The sequence below is a fragment of the Dromiciops gliroides genome, chromosome 6 (genome assembly GCF_019393635.1).
Source record: "Dromiciops gliroides isolate mDroGli1 chromosome 6, mDroGli1.pri, whole genome shotgun sequence".
Lineage (NCBI taxonomy): Eukaryota > Metazoa > Chordata > Mammalia > Microbiotheria > Microbiotheriidae > Dromiciops > Dromiciops gliroides.
The window spans coordinates 140,842,163-140,858,296 of record NC_057866.1 but is presented as its reverse complement, the minus strand read 5'-3'; the positions used below and the strand labels follow the sequence as shown (position 1 = coordinate 140,858,296).

General features: G+C 38.6%; 1 protein-coding gene across 11 annotated transcripts in view; it reads right to left on the bottom strand.

Annotated features, from left to right (window-relative positions):
• Positions 1–6,188: 6,188 nt before the first annotated feature.
• The window catches only part of JADE1 (jade family PHD finger 1), a 90,710-nt gene continuing 80,764 nt past the window's right edge, over positions 6,189–16,134 (bottom strand). For 9 of the 11 annotated variants that reach the window (XM_043970475.1, XM_043970472.1, XM_043970471.1 and 6 more), the window contains 2 exons: positions 15,837–15,954; positions 6,190–10,640 (listed from right to left, as the gene is read on the bottom strand). In XM_043970475.1, coding sequence (XP_043826410.1) covers positions 9,724–10,640; positions 15,837–15,954 — 1,035 coding nt within the window. In that variant the 3' untranslated portion in view covers positions 6,190–9,723. Of the gene's footprint in view, positions 10,641–15,836; positions 15,955–16,134 lie in introns of all 11 variants that reach the window. The other 2 variants (XM_043970470.1, XM_043970480.1) reach the window with 1 other exon arrangement.

The following is a 16,134-nucleotide window of genomic DNA, read 5'->3' as shown; positions in this document are numbered from 1 at the left end:
GACAGATTTGTAAAGTACACAGCTAGTTAAGAGGATCATGTCTTAAGAATAGGATTTAGATTTGGGGGCTAAGGTTTAACAGAAGAATTATGGGTTCTTGACCAGAAATGGGCTTCATGTGATGAGAGCTAGGGAAAAAAAAAACAACTTTCTTTTTCCCCCCTGGAGGAATTTTACATTGATAGGGGGAAAACTGTGATATAGGAAAATTAGTGAAAGCCACTAGTTTTGTTTTTGTCGGGGCAGTGAGGGTTAAGTGATTTGCCCAGAGTCACACAACTAGTAAGCGTCAAGTGTCTGAGGCTAGGTTTGAACTCAGGTCCTCCTGAATCCAGGGCTGGTGCTTTATCCACTGTGCCACCTAGCTGCTGTAAGAATCAATTGCGATTGGGGACCCTCGGGGTCCCATAGAGCTCTCTCCGACACCCCCCCCCCCACACACACACGCAAGCCTCTGGCTTCTTCCACTCAGCCAGGAGTATGCACAGAAAACCTGAGCCCCAGCTGGCCTTGGACGGCACCCCGGGAGGTGCTAGTGAATTGGCTTGGAGTGTGTGGGTGGTAAGCCCCAGGTTTCCTGGGAAAGAAGGGTTTTTTTATTTTTATTTTTTTAAGGAGACTGAGAAAGGGGCAGTGGAGGAGAGGTAGAGAGAGCTACTGGGAGGGTAGATGAGAGGAGCCAGAGAAGGAGATGGTGGAGACAAGAACTGTAGACAGTGAACAGTAGACAAGAGGAAGCACAGGCGGCAGCTACAGGGCAAGCAGGGAGTGACAGAGAGAGAGGGGTAGACGAGAAGAAGGGAGAGAAAGTGAGTCCGGTGTATCAAGTTCACAGGTCGTATATTTTGCTTTTCTTTGTCTTTATTTCTAAATTTATTCTTATCAATAAACCCTGGGTTTTTTTGCTTTTATTGAAAGGAGGCTTTTTAATCTTGTTTCTTGTTAGTCTGGGAGAAGCAGTTAGGGAGGGGGCGGGCTGTTAAAGATTGGCCCACATAGGGCTTAACGAACCTGGGCTATCTTTTAAAAACCCCCTTACAGACTGGAAGCTCCAGCCAGCCAGGAGTTTACAGACTGGCAAGGCAGTTCATAGCTTATACTGCCCAAGCCACAAGTTTTCAAGAGGTAGTGTCAAAAAATAAAGACAGCAAGAAACCCCATGGCCTCAAATACCTTTAAACAAATGTACACAGTATGAGTAATATTTAAGGTGAACCATAGAGTTTAATACAAAGAGACAAATATATTTATCACTGAGATTTGTTGGAATGTGATGACAAAATTGAATGTGGAAATAGGAAGGTAGACTCCATTCCAAAAACTAAAATTACATGAATTAATGAGTAAATAGATGGATGAATGAAAAATCATGATATGCCAAACACTATATGCTGAGGATAGCCCCTCTTAAGGACTTTGCACTGTAATAGGGGGAGACAGTTTATTATAAAAGAGTTCAGTTTCAGGTAGATGAAAAGACCAGAAGCCCTAAGAGTTCAACAACAAGGCTAATGACAAGACCATGAGTCGTTAGGGTGCACTAGCAGGTGAAATAACAATGCCCAAGGGTTTAGAGGGCATAAGAGCAGAGATTGTAAGGTCTAAAGCACTTTAGGATATAATGGAAAAACATATGTAAGGTCTGATGGTCCTCCATCTCACTGTAAGGTCTATAGTTGGTGGAGGGCTCCCAGTTCATCCAAGTGGTATGCACTGGATGGGCCTGGATAGTCTGGGGTCATCCAGGGAGAGGTAAAGAGAAGGCAAGGATTATGTATATGCATATGTGTATATGTACATATATGTGTGTGGTGTGTATATATGTAAATATATTCACATACAGAATGACGCTATTAAGTAAATCTACAAACCAGAGAGGATAAATATGATGAAGATAATTTGAATGAGAAACAATGGAGGGAGCAAAAAAAAATTATTGCTGTCTACATTATGCCACAAACTGCCCAGTGAAAGGAAACATATACTGAGTTTGGGAGCGGGGAAGGGGTAGGGGGGAGCAACCAAAAACCTGAAATAAAAACATAGTCAGAATAGGGGAACTGCAACTATCTGTTGGACATTTATTATAAACAGGGCAGTGATAAAGCTGTATTACCAAAAAGACATTTGGTATGCTGGATATAGCACTGAATTTGGAGTCAGGAATATTTGGGTTCAAATCCTGGTTCTAACTCCATCTATGGGACCATGGTCAAGTTATTTGCCCACCTGAGCTTCATGTTCCTCATCTATAAAATGGAGATAATATTAATCCTACTTACTAGTCAGTAGCATCATTACTAAAAAAGAAAATTTGTAAATCCAAATATCTTAATGATAAATTGATTTTTTTAAATGAAAGGAACAAGAGGAGCTGTTATTGTGGACTTGATTCTAATCAATATCAAGGAACTTGTTACTGAAGTAGTTATTTTGGCAATCTTGAGGAAAAAAATTACTGCGCCATCTTAAAATTCTGAATGGAAAAGTGGAAAGCTAGACATAGTCTGACATATATACATTGGATTTAGAGAATGTGGACTTAAGTGAGTTGAGCGAAATAGTTGGGATTCTATTAACTAATTCTTCAGGAGAATTTGCACCAAGAAAAGTTATAAGAATGGAATAAGTCAATGAAATCACAAGTCCAGAACATTTGTCAAAGGTGGAAACAAGGCTGTGTAGCTAACTGAAGCTGACACAAAAACGTATGACAGAGCTGAAGTTGGCAATGAATGTTAAAGAAAACAAGGTTTTCATTTGCTGTTTTTTTTTTTTAATTTAGGTTGGGGGGAATATAAAGTATATTGAGAGCTCTGGGGAAACTGAGGCATAAGGAGCAGACTTACTCAAAATGAGAGGACACTTCTTTGCTTCTCTTCTCAGTCAAGGAGAATGGTCTTTGGACCAGGAAGGATGGGACAAAAGTGATTAAGAAGTTGAAAACCAAGATATGTACAGATAGTAAGAGTATACCTACTTGACTCAAGAAAATGAGCTCAGAACTACATTCTTTGATACTAAAGAAACTGGTGGGTGTAATTACTAAGAATTGTTTCATCTTTGGAAAACATGAGGAATAGAACAAGATTATAATATGATAGGACTGGTTATGGGCTTTCCAATTTTCAGAAAAACAAAACAAAACTGGATGAGCATGAATCTTGTCATCTAGCAAGTTGCTTGGGTTTGATCCAGAAAAAAAAAAATTCTGTAACCTATTACTAACAGATTACCTTCTGGACATTTATGAGTGAAAGAAAGTGATCTCCAAGAGCCAGCATAGGTTTCATAAAGGTTCATCTCTTTCTTTTTTTTGAATACTAAATTAGCAGATATACTTGGATTTCAGCAAAGCACTTGACACATTTTCATTGTATCTTTGTGAGTGATAGAGATATGTGGGCAAGAAGATAGCAGAGATAGAACTGCTTTGCATGACTAAGCCCTAAATACTGATAATTAATGGATTGGGGGGTAGGGGTGGGCAATGAGGGTTAAGTGACTTGCCCAGGGTCACACAGCTAGTACGTGTCAAGTGTCTGAGGCCAAATTTGAACTCAAGTCCTCCTGAACCTAGGGCCGGTGCTTTATCCACTGCGCCATCTAGCTGCCCCCTAATTAATGGATTTTTAAGTGGTAAGAAAATCTGTTGTAGAGTACCTTAAGAATGTACTATTGGTCTTGAGTTGGTTGTTCCACACTTGTCTGCCTCTTAGATGAAAGTACCCAAGACATCAGATTTACAGAGTGAGAAATAGCTAATCAGTTGAGCAAGGATCAAGACCTAAAATCATCTCAATAAGTAAGAACAAATTGAGTATATATATATAAATTAAATAGTAAGAATTGATAGGGATAAATATATATTATATTTGGGTTTTAAAATTCACCTGTAGGGGCAGCATAGTGGATAAAACACCAGCCCTGGATTCAGGAGGACCTGAATTCAAATTTGACCTCAGACACTTGACACTTACTGTGTGACCCTGGGCAAGTCACTTAACCCTCATTGCCCCACACACATACACACAAAATTCACCTGTAGAAATACAAAAATGAGTAGGAGCAGGGAGGGAAGCTGAGGGCTGGATAATAGTTCATCTTAAAAATGTCTGAATGGTCAGTTAGTCAATAGTGCAGTATGGCACCCCCAAAAAACTAATGCCATCTTAAATTATGTTAAGAGATATATAGTGTTCAGAATGAAGAAGGTAATGTACACTGTCCTAGGCCAGAACATATCTGGACAATTTTGTTCAGTTCTGAATATATTTTTGAAAGCACAGTGACAAACTGCCCTCTATCCAGATGAGTATAATTCAGAATATCATACTATGGTCCTGGAAGGTTTGACTTATGAGGGTCTGTAATGGTTTATTAGGGTAAGCACCCAGGAATGGCATGGATAATCTCTGCTTAGGAGGTTTAAGGTATGAACTGTCATCCATATAAGCAAAAGACCAGGTCAATTGGTACTAGAGTTTCAAGAGGCTGAAACAAACAGGAAAATCAGTACTAGGTGGATGGGGGTGAGTACTAGATCAGAAGACTAAATATGGGGTATGTTAGAGGAGCTGAATAAATGAGCCTGCCTCACAAAGCTTCTGTCTTAGAGCTGCTTGTACTGTATCCTCTCCTGTCCTAGCCACCCCAACATGAGAATCAGTTAAATGAACATGCATGGCTAAACAGAAGGCCCGGAATAGCTTCCTTCAGGTTTTTGAAGGACCGTCTCATCATAGTATTTTACTTGCTCTGGGGCAAAAACTAGGACCACTGTATAGAAATCATAGAGCACCGTTTTTAGGCTCAATGTAAGGAAAAACACACTTAAATAGAAGGATTCAGAAGTAGAATGGGCTGCCTTAGGATATCCTGGGTTTCTTATCTTTGAAGGTCTTTAAACAGACTGATTAACCACTTATTAAGGGTTGTTACGGAAAAGGGATTCCTCACAAGATGTACTTTATACTATCTGAGGCTCCTCTCTGAGATTAATCAATTTACTTTTGTATATTAATATTTTTTTCTAAAGTTCACAAGTACAGTAGCATTTTCAATTTCATGCAAACCAGTATTCTGGCACCATAAGACTAGTTCTATGATCTGTTTCCATTTCTTTGTATCCCTTTATTTATATATTTAGTTTTTTCAAGGATTATCAATAGTTTATTTGCCAGATGGTCATTTTCAGTTTTACTCTTTAAAATTTTAGCCATATTTTTAACCTCCTTCCATTTATAGGTCTATAACTCTCCATGATTTCATCATCTTATATACAAACATTTTTAAAGGGAGTTTTACTTGGTCTCATAAGATTGGTTTTCACTCTCTTCTTCTGACCAAGTAATCAGTGTTATACCCCAAACTGAAATTCTTAGTAAAATGTTTCTAGCATCAAAGGAAAATATGGTTAAATATTTCAACCTTGAAGTTAATAGTGATAAGATGTCTATAGAGGACTTAAGTCTTAGAGGTGGGATCGAGCCAATTTTCTAAGTGACTTAGAGAAAAAAGTGACATTCTCCATCTTGTGCAAAATTAACCATGACAATCCCTTCCTCTTGCTCATAGGCATTTCATTTCTTCAGGAAAGTGTTACAGGGCTTCAACTTTCAAAGCCTTGTGGGAAGATTCCTGGCTATGTCTCCCAGGAGCACTAAAGGGAGATAGAAAATTTGAAGAAACTAGCCACTAATGGTGCAAGGAAAAAAAGATTTTTCCCAAAAAATGAATTATCCTGGGTTTGAAGAAAGAAATAGAAGGGAAACTAGTTTGTACCACTTTTATATTAGCTGCAAACTAAATTGGAAATAGAGCAGTATACTGCTGGAAAGCTGACTGGCTGGGTAATATTACTAATTATTTTTATTTTCTAAGTCATTTTACCTTTCTGGATCTTTATTTCTTCATCTGTAAAAGTATACTGTACAGAATCATCTCTAAGGTCTGTTCCAGCTCCAATATTCTATTGCTAGGTTGTTTTGAGGTCAGTATGGTTCTCAGTTGTGACTATACGGGTTGGGGTTCTGCTCCCACAACAAAGTAAGAAATGGAGAATGGGTGTTTTAACTGCAGATCGCTCTCATGTGCTGTGGACATATAAGCACTATGGGTGAGTAGAAGTCCCTGGCCTAAGAGCTATAAGATATGAATCTAGTCCTAGTTCTTCCAGGGATTAGCTTCACATCTTTCAAAAAGTATCTTCATCAGAGGAAGGTCACTGATTCAACTAAAGTCCAAATCAATAGCAAGAACCTCCTTGATGTTCATTGTGTCAGAATCCAGCAAAATTATTTTCAGATTTTAGTTTGTTGTGCTGAGAAAACCTGTTTTAACTCAGAAACTTGGCAACATAAACTCCAGGTGAAAAGGATACAAGGTAAATTTGCTCTTGCTCTGAGACATGAGCCAGAAATTAAGGCTATGGAAGATGTTACCGAACTACACTAATAAGGTCCCTGCAATATTGTAAGCATTTGTTTCCTCATCTTACCATCTTACTTGGGAGATAGTCATCTCTGCAAATTAGAAAAGGCCACAGACAAAGTAATACTGATTCAAGGTTGCTAAGCAATAAACTCCCATCAAAATACAACAAAGGCAAATTTCCAAGTGGAACATTTTAAATGTATTGCAAAATGTACAGCTTTTATTCACATACAGACAAAAAGGCACAATTCTACTAAATATTTCAACAACAACAACAACAAAAAAAAAATACAGCTGTCTTCAACTAGTTTTATAAATACTTCCAAAAGGGAAGGTGGGGATGGGGAAGAGAAATAAATACAGGATTGGGCCATGTAATATAAAATAGTAATCTCTACATATACTTTAATTTCTGATTTTTCTCTTCATGCACCTTTTTTTTTTTGTAAATTTTAGCTGAATGGACACCAAGCTAGGCACATAGTGAAAAATTTTCTGTACAAGGTTACAAATGTAATGACAGATTTGTCCATTTTAAAATAAGTTTTGTACATGACATATATAACCCTTCATTTAGATTTTTGTTTGTTTATAACCTAACAAATGACATTCCAGGCAACTTTACAAAAGTTTAACTAGCCTACATTTTGACGTAATACACTGATCATAATGAAAGATATTTCTTGGTCAGTATGCACGAAGAAAGGAAAAGCTGAAGGGAAGGATAGGGCATCATTAAATGGTTCTATACCAACAGAATGCATGAAGGGTGATTTGGGTTAGTCAATGCTATGCTTGGGAATTCTTCCTACACAGAGTACCAGGCATGGCATGAAACTAACTTGCACAGCTTATCATACTGCTATAAAATCGTGCTCTATACCATTTTGCAGTTTGGGGCAGGAATTTTTTTTTTTAAAGCATGGGGTAGCTTTTTCTGGTTTTTCTTTTTCTTTCCTTTTTTTCCTTTTTTTTTTTGTTTTTTTGTTTTTTTTGTTTTTTAAGTTTTTTGGTTAAGCATAACTTGGGAACATTTGAAAGCTTTGCAACCTAAATATGGGGAATAAAACAGATAAGGCATATTTCTGCACAAAACTAGCATTCATAATAGTGCAAATGAATCTGGTACCTCTTAAAATGGTGAGAGGTCATTACTAGCATCAAATTTAGGTTTTCTTTCTATGGCTTTTCAAATTATCCCTCTATATATTCAGCCTTCACCCAGAGATGTTGCTGTAGTCAAAAGTTAAGTCAACTATAGAATCTTCCTTCTCCTTTTTCCAGGAAAGGGTTTATGTTCATATGCAAAAGAAAACAACCTGCTTTAAGTCACCCTAAGAGTGAATAGAAAATTCCAATTCACCAAAATCCTTTGATATCTGCAACAACATGCTTATCAATACATGTTTGTCAAAAGGAAGCTTCTCCCACCCCCACCCTAACCCCCTGCATTTCAAGAACAATTCAAGTCAAACTAAATTTAAGTCATCCTGCTCCCCTTCCCCAATTATCTATTAAAATACACTTGGAAAGTTAAGACAGTATGAAAATGTAACACAATGGGGATGCATTTGATAACTTGCATAGCAAGATGTAATTCAATATGCCTTTTTTGTTGACAACCATCTGGAAGACTTAGAAGTTAACTGCAGAATTCAATCATCATTCATTTAAAATATCAGAGTTTTGCATCCTGCCCAATGGAGGCAGATGTGTATATGAATTAGAAATGTGAATACTGAGATTGATATACTTAGGAGTAGTCGTGGGGTGAGTGGCTGGGATTGGGGGTGGGAGGGAAGAGCAGGATTGTTCCAAGTACCCATCATTTCTAAGCCTTGTTGCTATTTAAACTTTCCTTCTCCGAATTTGACTTACAAGTACATTGAATTCCAAAGAAAATTTACATGACCCTAACACTACCCACTGTCTTGTTACATATGCACTGTACTGAGTGCAAAAAGAAAACATTACTCAAATGAAATGCTAAATTTATTATTATTGCTGATAATTTACTTACTAGTTATTGCCATTTGCAATTACAAAGTCCAACTTATGAATTAGTATCAGCTCTTGTCAGCTACAAAATCTATTCCAGGATAGGATGCAGTCTTTCCTGCATAGGTCTGAATGAAGAGCTAACTGCAACTTATTGCCTTTTTATTTTTTTTTTGTTTTCAAAAATATAGATATGTATATTTAACCTATTGAGCTAGGTCCTTTATTATTATTTTCAAAGGAATCCTTTAGTGTTGGAAGCCTGGATTCCCCAACACATATCATTAGTGCAAACCTGACTGCCAGGCCTTTTAGAGTTCACCACTCCTGCCAGATTTTCAGTACAGTCCTGCAGGAAGCTAGACTTCCATGTGACTTCCAACCTAGCTTGGGGAAATAATCGTGGGGAAGGTGGAATGTCAGGAGGACAATGAAAAAAACTTGGACCCCAAGTACCCTAACACTATAAAACTATCCTCGTGGATTTATTCTCCAAATCAGGATAGTCTCAGAATTTTCAATCCATAACCCAATCAAAGGCTGAAGGCAGCAATGCTCTTTTCCATCACCATGTGACAGCAATTCTGCCCTGCTCCTTCAGATTCCTCCAGTGACAGCCTATGTTCAAATACATTCTTCCCCACCCAGTTATAGTTATCCATAAACTCCCCTAGAGTTACAGAAGGTTCAGAGCTGTTGGGTCCTATAACGTGACCAAGAGGCTTGTAGGCCAAACTATAAATATGACTTCAAGAGCTACCATAATCCAAGAAAAGTAGCTTAATGGGTTACTATGTGGTGCATGACAGTTTTTCAAGGGCTATGTTTTGATTTTGTACACATAGGAAATCAAGAGTTTGTGCTTTGGGCAAAACGGGGAGGGCAATCACACTTTGCCAGTGCCTATTTGCTAACTGGGAACACTGAAAACTTTGCCCTTTTCTAAAGTATTTCATTCTTGTTTTAGTGTTTGACTCAAGGTTCCATCTGTAGCAGTGTCTCAGATGAAACCTACTCTTGTGTTTCCTCAACAGAGTTGGAAATAAAGAACATTTAAACTTCTTACAACAATGAGTTATAAATGACTTTGAAGGGAAAAAAAAAACCAAACCTGTTGTCCCAAGTGCAAGTAAACATGTTTATACAGCTCAGGAATAACTGGACATCAGCTTGTTGATCCAGTGAGAACTCCCCTCTCCCACACAAACCAACAACCCTTTGGGTGTCAGCAGGTGGTGGTGACTCTACCGACCCTGTTGTCCCCCTGTGTATCCTCCTGCTGTTGCCCCATCAGGAAGCTAAGATACTTCTCCTGATAATGTCCGTCCTCCTGGTGATAGTGCCATTGGCGCTAAGCCTCGGCTGTCTACATTTCTTTTCAGATGCCTCACTCTCTGAGTCGCTCATCTCCACATCAGGGATGTACCCATCATTCTCACTGTCTATCTTTAGTTTGCTTTTTGCCCTTTCCTTGGGTGAAGCTCTGCCCATACCCAAGTAGGAGTAGTTGGAGTGCTGGCGGCAGGCATCTTCTGCATCCTCTCCCTGCTGCTGCTTCTCTCCCTTCTTTGGAATTCGGAATCCCCCCCAGTTCTTCACTGGGCTAGCAGGTGTGGTAGGCACTTTGACTGTGGTCCGGTTACAGTTTATTTTGACCAGAGACCCATTGCATTTAGGCACTAAATCTTTCCTTGTGCCCGGTGCTGACTGCCCCATCCCAGTGGGATTCGCAGCCCTTTTGTTTTCTGATTGCCTCTGAGACAGGTCAGTGGGTCTCAGAGGCTTGTGATTCTGTTTTGAGTGTTTTAGGTCTCCCTTGATGAAATCACACTGAGAACGATTGTCTCTTCTCTTCTGGTGGTCTGACAGTACCACACCATTCTTCTGTTGTGCTGATATAACATGTGCTTCTGCAAAGGTCTTTTCAAAATCCAAAAAAGTCTCTGGAATATCCATCCCTTCCCTTCTACTTGAGAGGTCTGACTCCTTTAGCAAGGATTTGCCTTCACCCTCAGGGTCACTTGGCAGCTGCTCCCGCTTATGAGATTTTTTCAGGGAGTGGGCCAAAGAGGTGCCCATTTGCTTCCTGAAGAAAGCAGAATGCCACTTTAGGTCCTCTATCTTGGGTGCACCAGGACCCACTGAAGGACTATTAAATAAAAGCATATTTTCCAATGAGGAGGAGGAGCAAGAGGAAGAAGGCACACCTAAAACCAAGAAACCACACAAAAGATCAAATCAGAAGGCAGTTCAAAAGAATGAAATCCCAGACTTAGCAACAAATGCCTCTTCTACCCACTTTTGTCAAGCAGACAAAAAGCAACCAACTATTTTTTCAAGTTAAGAAAATGCATTTTAATAGCAAAAGAGTGAAGTGGACCTACCTTCAGAAGCTCCTCAAGTTCAATTTGCATAAAAGCATCGCTCTACCACATTTCTATAATAGCTGCAATTCAGACAAGCCTGCATGAAACCACTACCTTCTTGAGGGATAAACACCTTCATTTTGTCCATCACACATAACGGTAATTTAACTTGATTTTGCAAGGTTGAGGAGTGTCTTTTTAAACATTCATAGTCAATCTTCACAATAGACTTTGAAGATGCATTCAATCCTAAATGCCACGATCAGAGGATTCAGCTTTGCATCAACCTTGTGGGCTCTGACACAAAACTATTTTCATGCACCCATTCTTCTATGGCATGTGAACAAATAGGAAAGGGGGGCAAGCAGTACAGAGCAGAACAGAACTAATCACAGAGTCTTCAATAGAGTCAATAATGTTCGACTGCCCCCCATGCATCCTTCTGTACCCCCATCAGAAGGCTAAGACACTTCTGATAATGTCTGTCCTTCTGGTGATACTGCCATTGGCATTAAGCATCTGCTATCTACATTCTTTTTGACATGCTGCACTCTGAGTAGCTCATCTCCATATCCAATATTTACCTGTAATTCTCAGTGTCTTTAGACACAGACATCTATGTTGTAAATACTGCCTTACTCAGTGGAGAAGCTAGTTTGTTCAAGATTAGCAGACTGTCTGATTCTGTAGTTATGACCACCAAACTGACAGTGTTTTGTAAGAGCTTCTCGTTTTGGAAATGTCCATTTTCTCCCAAGATCAAATCTTAATGATAAGTAAATTATTACTCTACAACCAATGAATTGAACTCTGCCAAATATTGTGTTTCCTTAACTCAACCATCTAGGAAAAGGATTCTGAAAGGTAAGAGAAAAAAATGTTATCTTCTTAAATTAGATGTTCTACCTACCCTCTCATTTAGAAAAAGTAATGATCTAGGTTGGGGGGAATCTTTGATTTCACTGGTACAACAAACTGCTCCTTAGGAAATGCCCTCTAATAATGCAATGCAAATCGACACCTGCTCTAGTCTTCAGGGGTTGTCTAGGATATGAAGACATCCAGTGACTTGATCAGGGTAACACAGAATGCAAGTGTTCCTGATTAGCTGGCTCGTTCTAGGTACTATGTTATACAGCCTCTTGATCTACTAACTTTGTTAATTAAACTTTTGTTTACTTTGAAGGTTGATGCCAACTAAATTTCCTCTCCCATTCAACAGACTGATTCTGCCTATCCTCAAAACAGTTCAAGCTTTCATCAGGCTCCCTGAGTGAAGCCGGAGTCCCTGAACATCTGCTTTGGGTTTTTTCCACTAAGATATGAGGGTTTTTTTAAACCTTTTAAAAATTTTTTTTGATCTCTGTGTTTCAGTTTAATTGATTTTCTTTGGGATTCTATATGAATTTTAAGACATTTTTAAAATTTTGGGGGGTGGGGCAATGACAGTTAAGTGACTTGCCCAAGGTCACACAACTAGTAAGTGTCAAGTGTCTGGGGCCAGATTTGAACTCAGGTCCTCCTGAATCCAGGGCCAGTGCTTTATCCACTGCACCACCCAGCTGCCCCCACAATTTTAAAACATTTTAAGAAGAGTTCTGTAAAAAAAAGAAGAAGAAGAAAGAAGAAGAAGAGTTCTGCAGGCTTTGCAAAATTGTCAAAGGGATCCATCACACACAAAAAGGTTAAGAATCTCTGCACTGAGAAGTTCTGGTTCTTTATTTCCTCGTAAGCCTGGGCACATCTTTTGTCTTCCTTTGATTACATATATTTAGGTGTTAGCAAGAAAAAACATAAAAGACTGAAGATATGAAAGTAAAATGGAAAAAAAAAAGTCCCCAGAAGCATTTGCACTTCACTCTCTGTGGTATCCTAGAGGTAGAGGTAACCCATTTTTCAAACATAACCAGCATGAATTTCTACTTCAGAGTAAAGTAGACATTTGTTTTCCTCTTCTTCGATACATAATATATTGAAGCACTCCTGAATATAGACAACTACATTACTAGACTGTTTGAAAACATGTGCTAACCCACTTATAAGCCTCCCTTGCCCTGTTAATAACCCAAGCTATGAAATGTGAAAAGTTGCCTACAATAGCCATGAAAAATGATTCTTCAGTGAAATCAGATGAAAACGTATTTTACAAGTGTTTTTTATAGGCAATCACTCATTCTTTAACAACTTAGCAGTAGTGACAAAAAGCCCTCTACAAATACAAATGCTGAGGTACAACTGGTATTAATGATACCAAGCAGCAGCAGCTAAACATCTGCTGGAGTAAAAGCAGTTTTCTCTAAATTATACTCTTATGTGTAGGTTATTTACATACGCATAAAAGAGTGAAATGTAAAATAAAATTATATTATTTCAATAAAACCTACTCTACCTTTGGAAACTTTTGCTTTATTATCAACAAACTACCTTAGATTTCCAACCCATATTCCTTTTAGCTTCAACCAAAACCTGACTATCCTGGGAATACCACATCCCTTGCAACTTATTCCACCTGAGGCCTTGCATCTTTTTCCCAACTCACAGCCAAGAAAAGGGATTGGCAGATTTCTTGCTCTCTAATGGTACTCCAATGTCATTCTTCTACCAATAACCAACATTTGATACTCTTGAATTATATATAATTCCTGTTATGATCCCATTCCCCATCCTGGTTGCTATTACCTACCAACATTCAGTGTTTTGTGTCTTTAATTCCTACTTTGTAGTCTTCCTCTCTATCCTTTCCCTGTCAACATTCAATGGATTTCAGTCTTCCTGTTAACAACTCCTCTAAGAACCTGACCACATAATTCCTTTACCTTTTTAATTCCAACAACCTCTCCATACTACTAGCATGAGGATACTTTAGACCCCAACTTATTTGAAGACTATACTACCTCAAAGATCCAGAACTTTGGAATTCCACTTTGTCCACTTTGACCACAGTGTCCAATCTGTGCACTTGATGGTTTCTAATTCACAACAAACCTAGTCTTTGTTCTAACAGTGACTTCTAGCACCCTTGTCTCATCTCTCTTCTCCCAGGGCATCTCTCCCAACTCTAGCCTTACTTACCTCCACACCCAACACTGAACCCAATGTTGCATTTGCTATTATCCTAGGATCTTTTGTCCCCTTAATAAGCCAAACCATTCCCAATCTGTGAATTCTCATCCTTCATCTGCTATAATTTCACTAAAGACTCTCCTCCTCTTAAAACTCTTCACTAACATTACCCATCTCTTCTCCTTTCCTCTGGTCACAAGATATATCCATACTCAGGCTCATCCCTTTCCTTCCTGCCTCCTCCTGACTCTTGCTCCCAAATTTTACAATAAGGTACTGTAACCATCCCATAAAAGAAAATGAAAAAATTCAGACTTCTTCTAGTACGAAGGGAGAGCCAAAACACTTTATACAGATTTTTCAGATCGAAGGGATGTTGCATGTCTGGCCCCCATGATGTAGAAGGGATATACCCCTAAGATAATCTTCCTTGGGCATAGATCTGATCATGACACTTTTTTTTTTTTCAGAAATCTTTAGTGGCTCTTTACTGCCAAGTCACCAAAGTTCAAATATCTTTGCTTACTGTTCAAGGCCTTTTGAGTTTTCCTGCCTCTATGATTTTGTTCATGCTATTCCCTATGCCTGAAATATTCCCTCTCCCTTTTTTACATGCTAATTCCTACTCATGCTTTAAAGCTGAATTCAAATACCTTACAACTCCCCCACCCTCTTCTTCCCATCATTACCAGTCTTCTTGCATGAGACGTCACTTTGTTTTCCAACTCTCTAAAGTGATCATCATGAAATATTATGTATTACAATTATCTCTGTCTTATCACCTACTAGAAGGCAAGGACAATATCTTATCTGAACATACCTTTCCCACAGAACCTGTCACAATACACTGTATACAGCAATGGTCCAATGTTTGTTGAACTGGATCATAAGGTTATACAGCAATACAGACCCCTTTTAATATAAGCTACCCTAGTTAAAGAAATGTCATTGTAAGTTTTACAGCTAAAGTGCACACTTTGTTAACATTAACACTAACCAGAAATTCTACAAAGTGTTAATTCTTGGGAAGAAAAGTTAAAATTTGCTATTAAATTAATGCTACTGAATGCCAGTACTTTGAGGGTATAGATGATAACACTATTAGCCCAATTAATAAACCGTCTCTTTTCCCCCAGGGGAATAGGGTAGAAGAGAAATACTTAAATTACCATTAGTCGAATTTTGCTATACTCACTCAATGTTGGCATTAGTCACAGTTTAGCCTTCAGGGTTTAGATTTTGTTTTTTGGGGTTTTGGGGGTTTTTTTTTGGGGGGGAGGACTGGGCAATGGGGGTTAAGTGACTTGCCCAGGGTCACACAGCTAGTAAGTGTCAAGTGTCTGAGGTCACATTTGAACTCAGGTCCTCCTGAATCCAGGGTCGGTGCTCTATCCACTGTGCCACCTAGCTGCCCCTAGCCTTCAGTTTTAAAATGTGTCGATAACATGGCCATGTGTTATAGCCCAGGTCTACCCAGTTGAGCCACGTAACAGAGAACTGGTGGGAATCATTCAAATAAATGCATATGTAAAATTACCCCTAACTTGTTATAAGCAGAATGAACAAAAGAAGAGAAATAAAATAGGGGTTCTTAACTCTTTTCATGTCAGGGATCCCTTTGACAGTCTAGTGAAATCTACGGACCCCTTCTCACAATGGTTTCAAATACATAAAACACATAGGATTACAAAGGAACCGAATTATGTTGAAATAAAGATAGAATTTTTGTGTCCCCCTGAAATCTGGGTAAGAACACAAAAAAATTATATTAACTCCATCCAGTGAAGATTAAGACCCCAAAGATTACAATTTTTAAATTTTGTCAATTTTCTATCAAGTTTGGTCACCCTCACATTACCTTAAATACACAAAGTCCTAGTTCTTCAGATTCTTACCATAGGCTAGAGCAAACCCAATGAAAGGGACATTTACTATTGTCCAGACTTCTGGACTGATAAGGGCTTTCATACATACCTGAAACTCTTTCTTGTTCCAAAAGCTTAGTGTAAAGATTGAATATCTGCTCTTGGACCTTGCACACAGATCGTTTTATCTTTTCCCTGCGAGTCACCATGTATGTAAGATTTCGAACCTAGAATGCAGACAGAACAAAGACTATCAGTAACACTTTACTGCAATAGTAACAAGTATTGAGCCTTTTTTTTTTTAAGTGGAGAGAGAGGCAAGAACAAAGGGGTGATACTAAAGGTTTTAAATTTTTAAAAGGCACTCTAATCACTCTTGAAAAAGCCCTCCTGGGCTGCTGGCACCG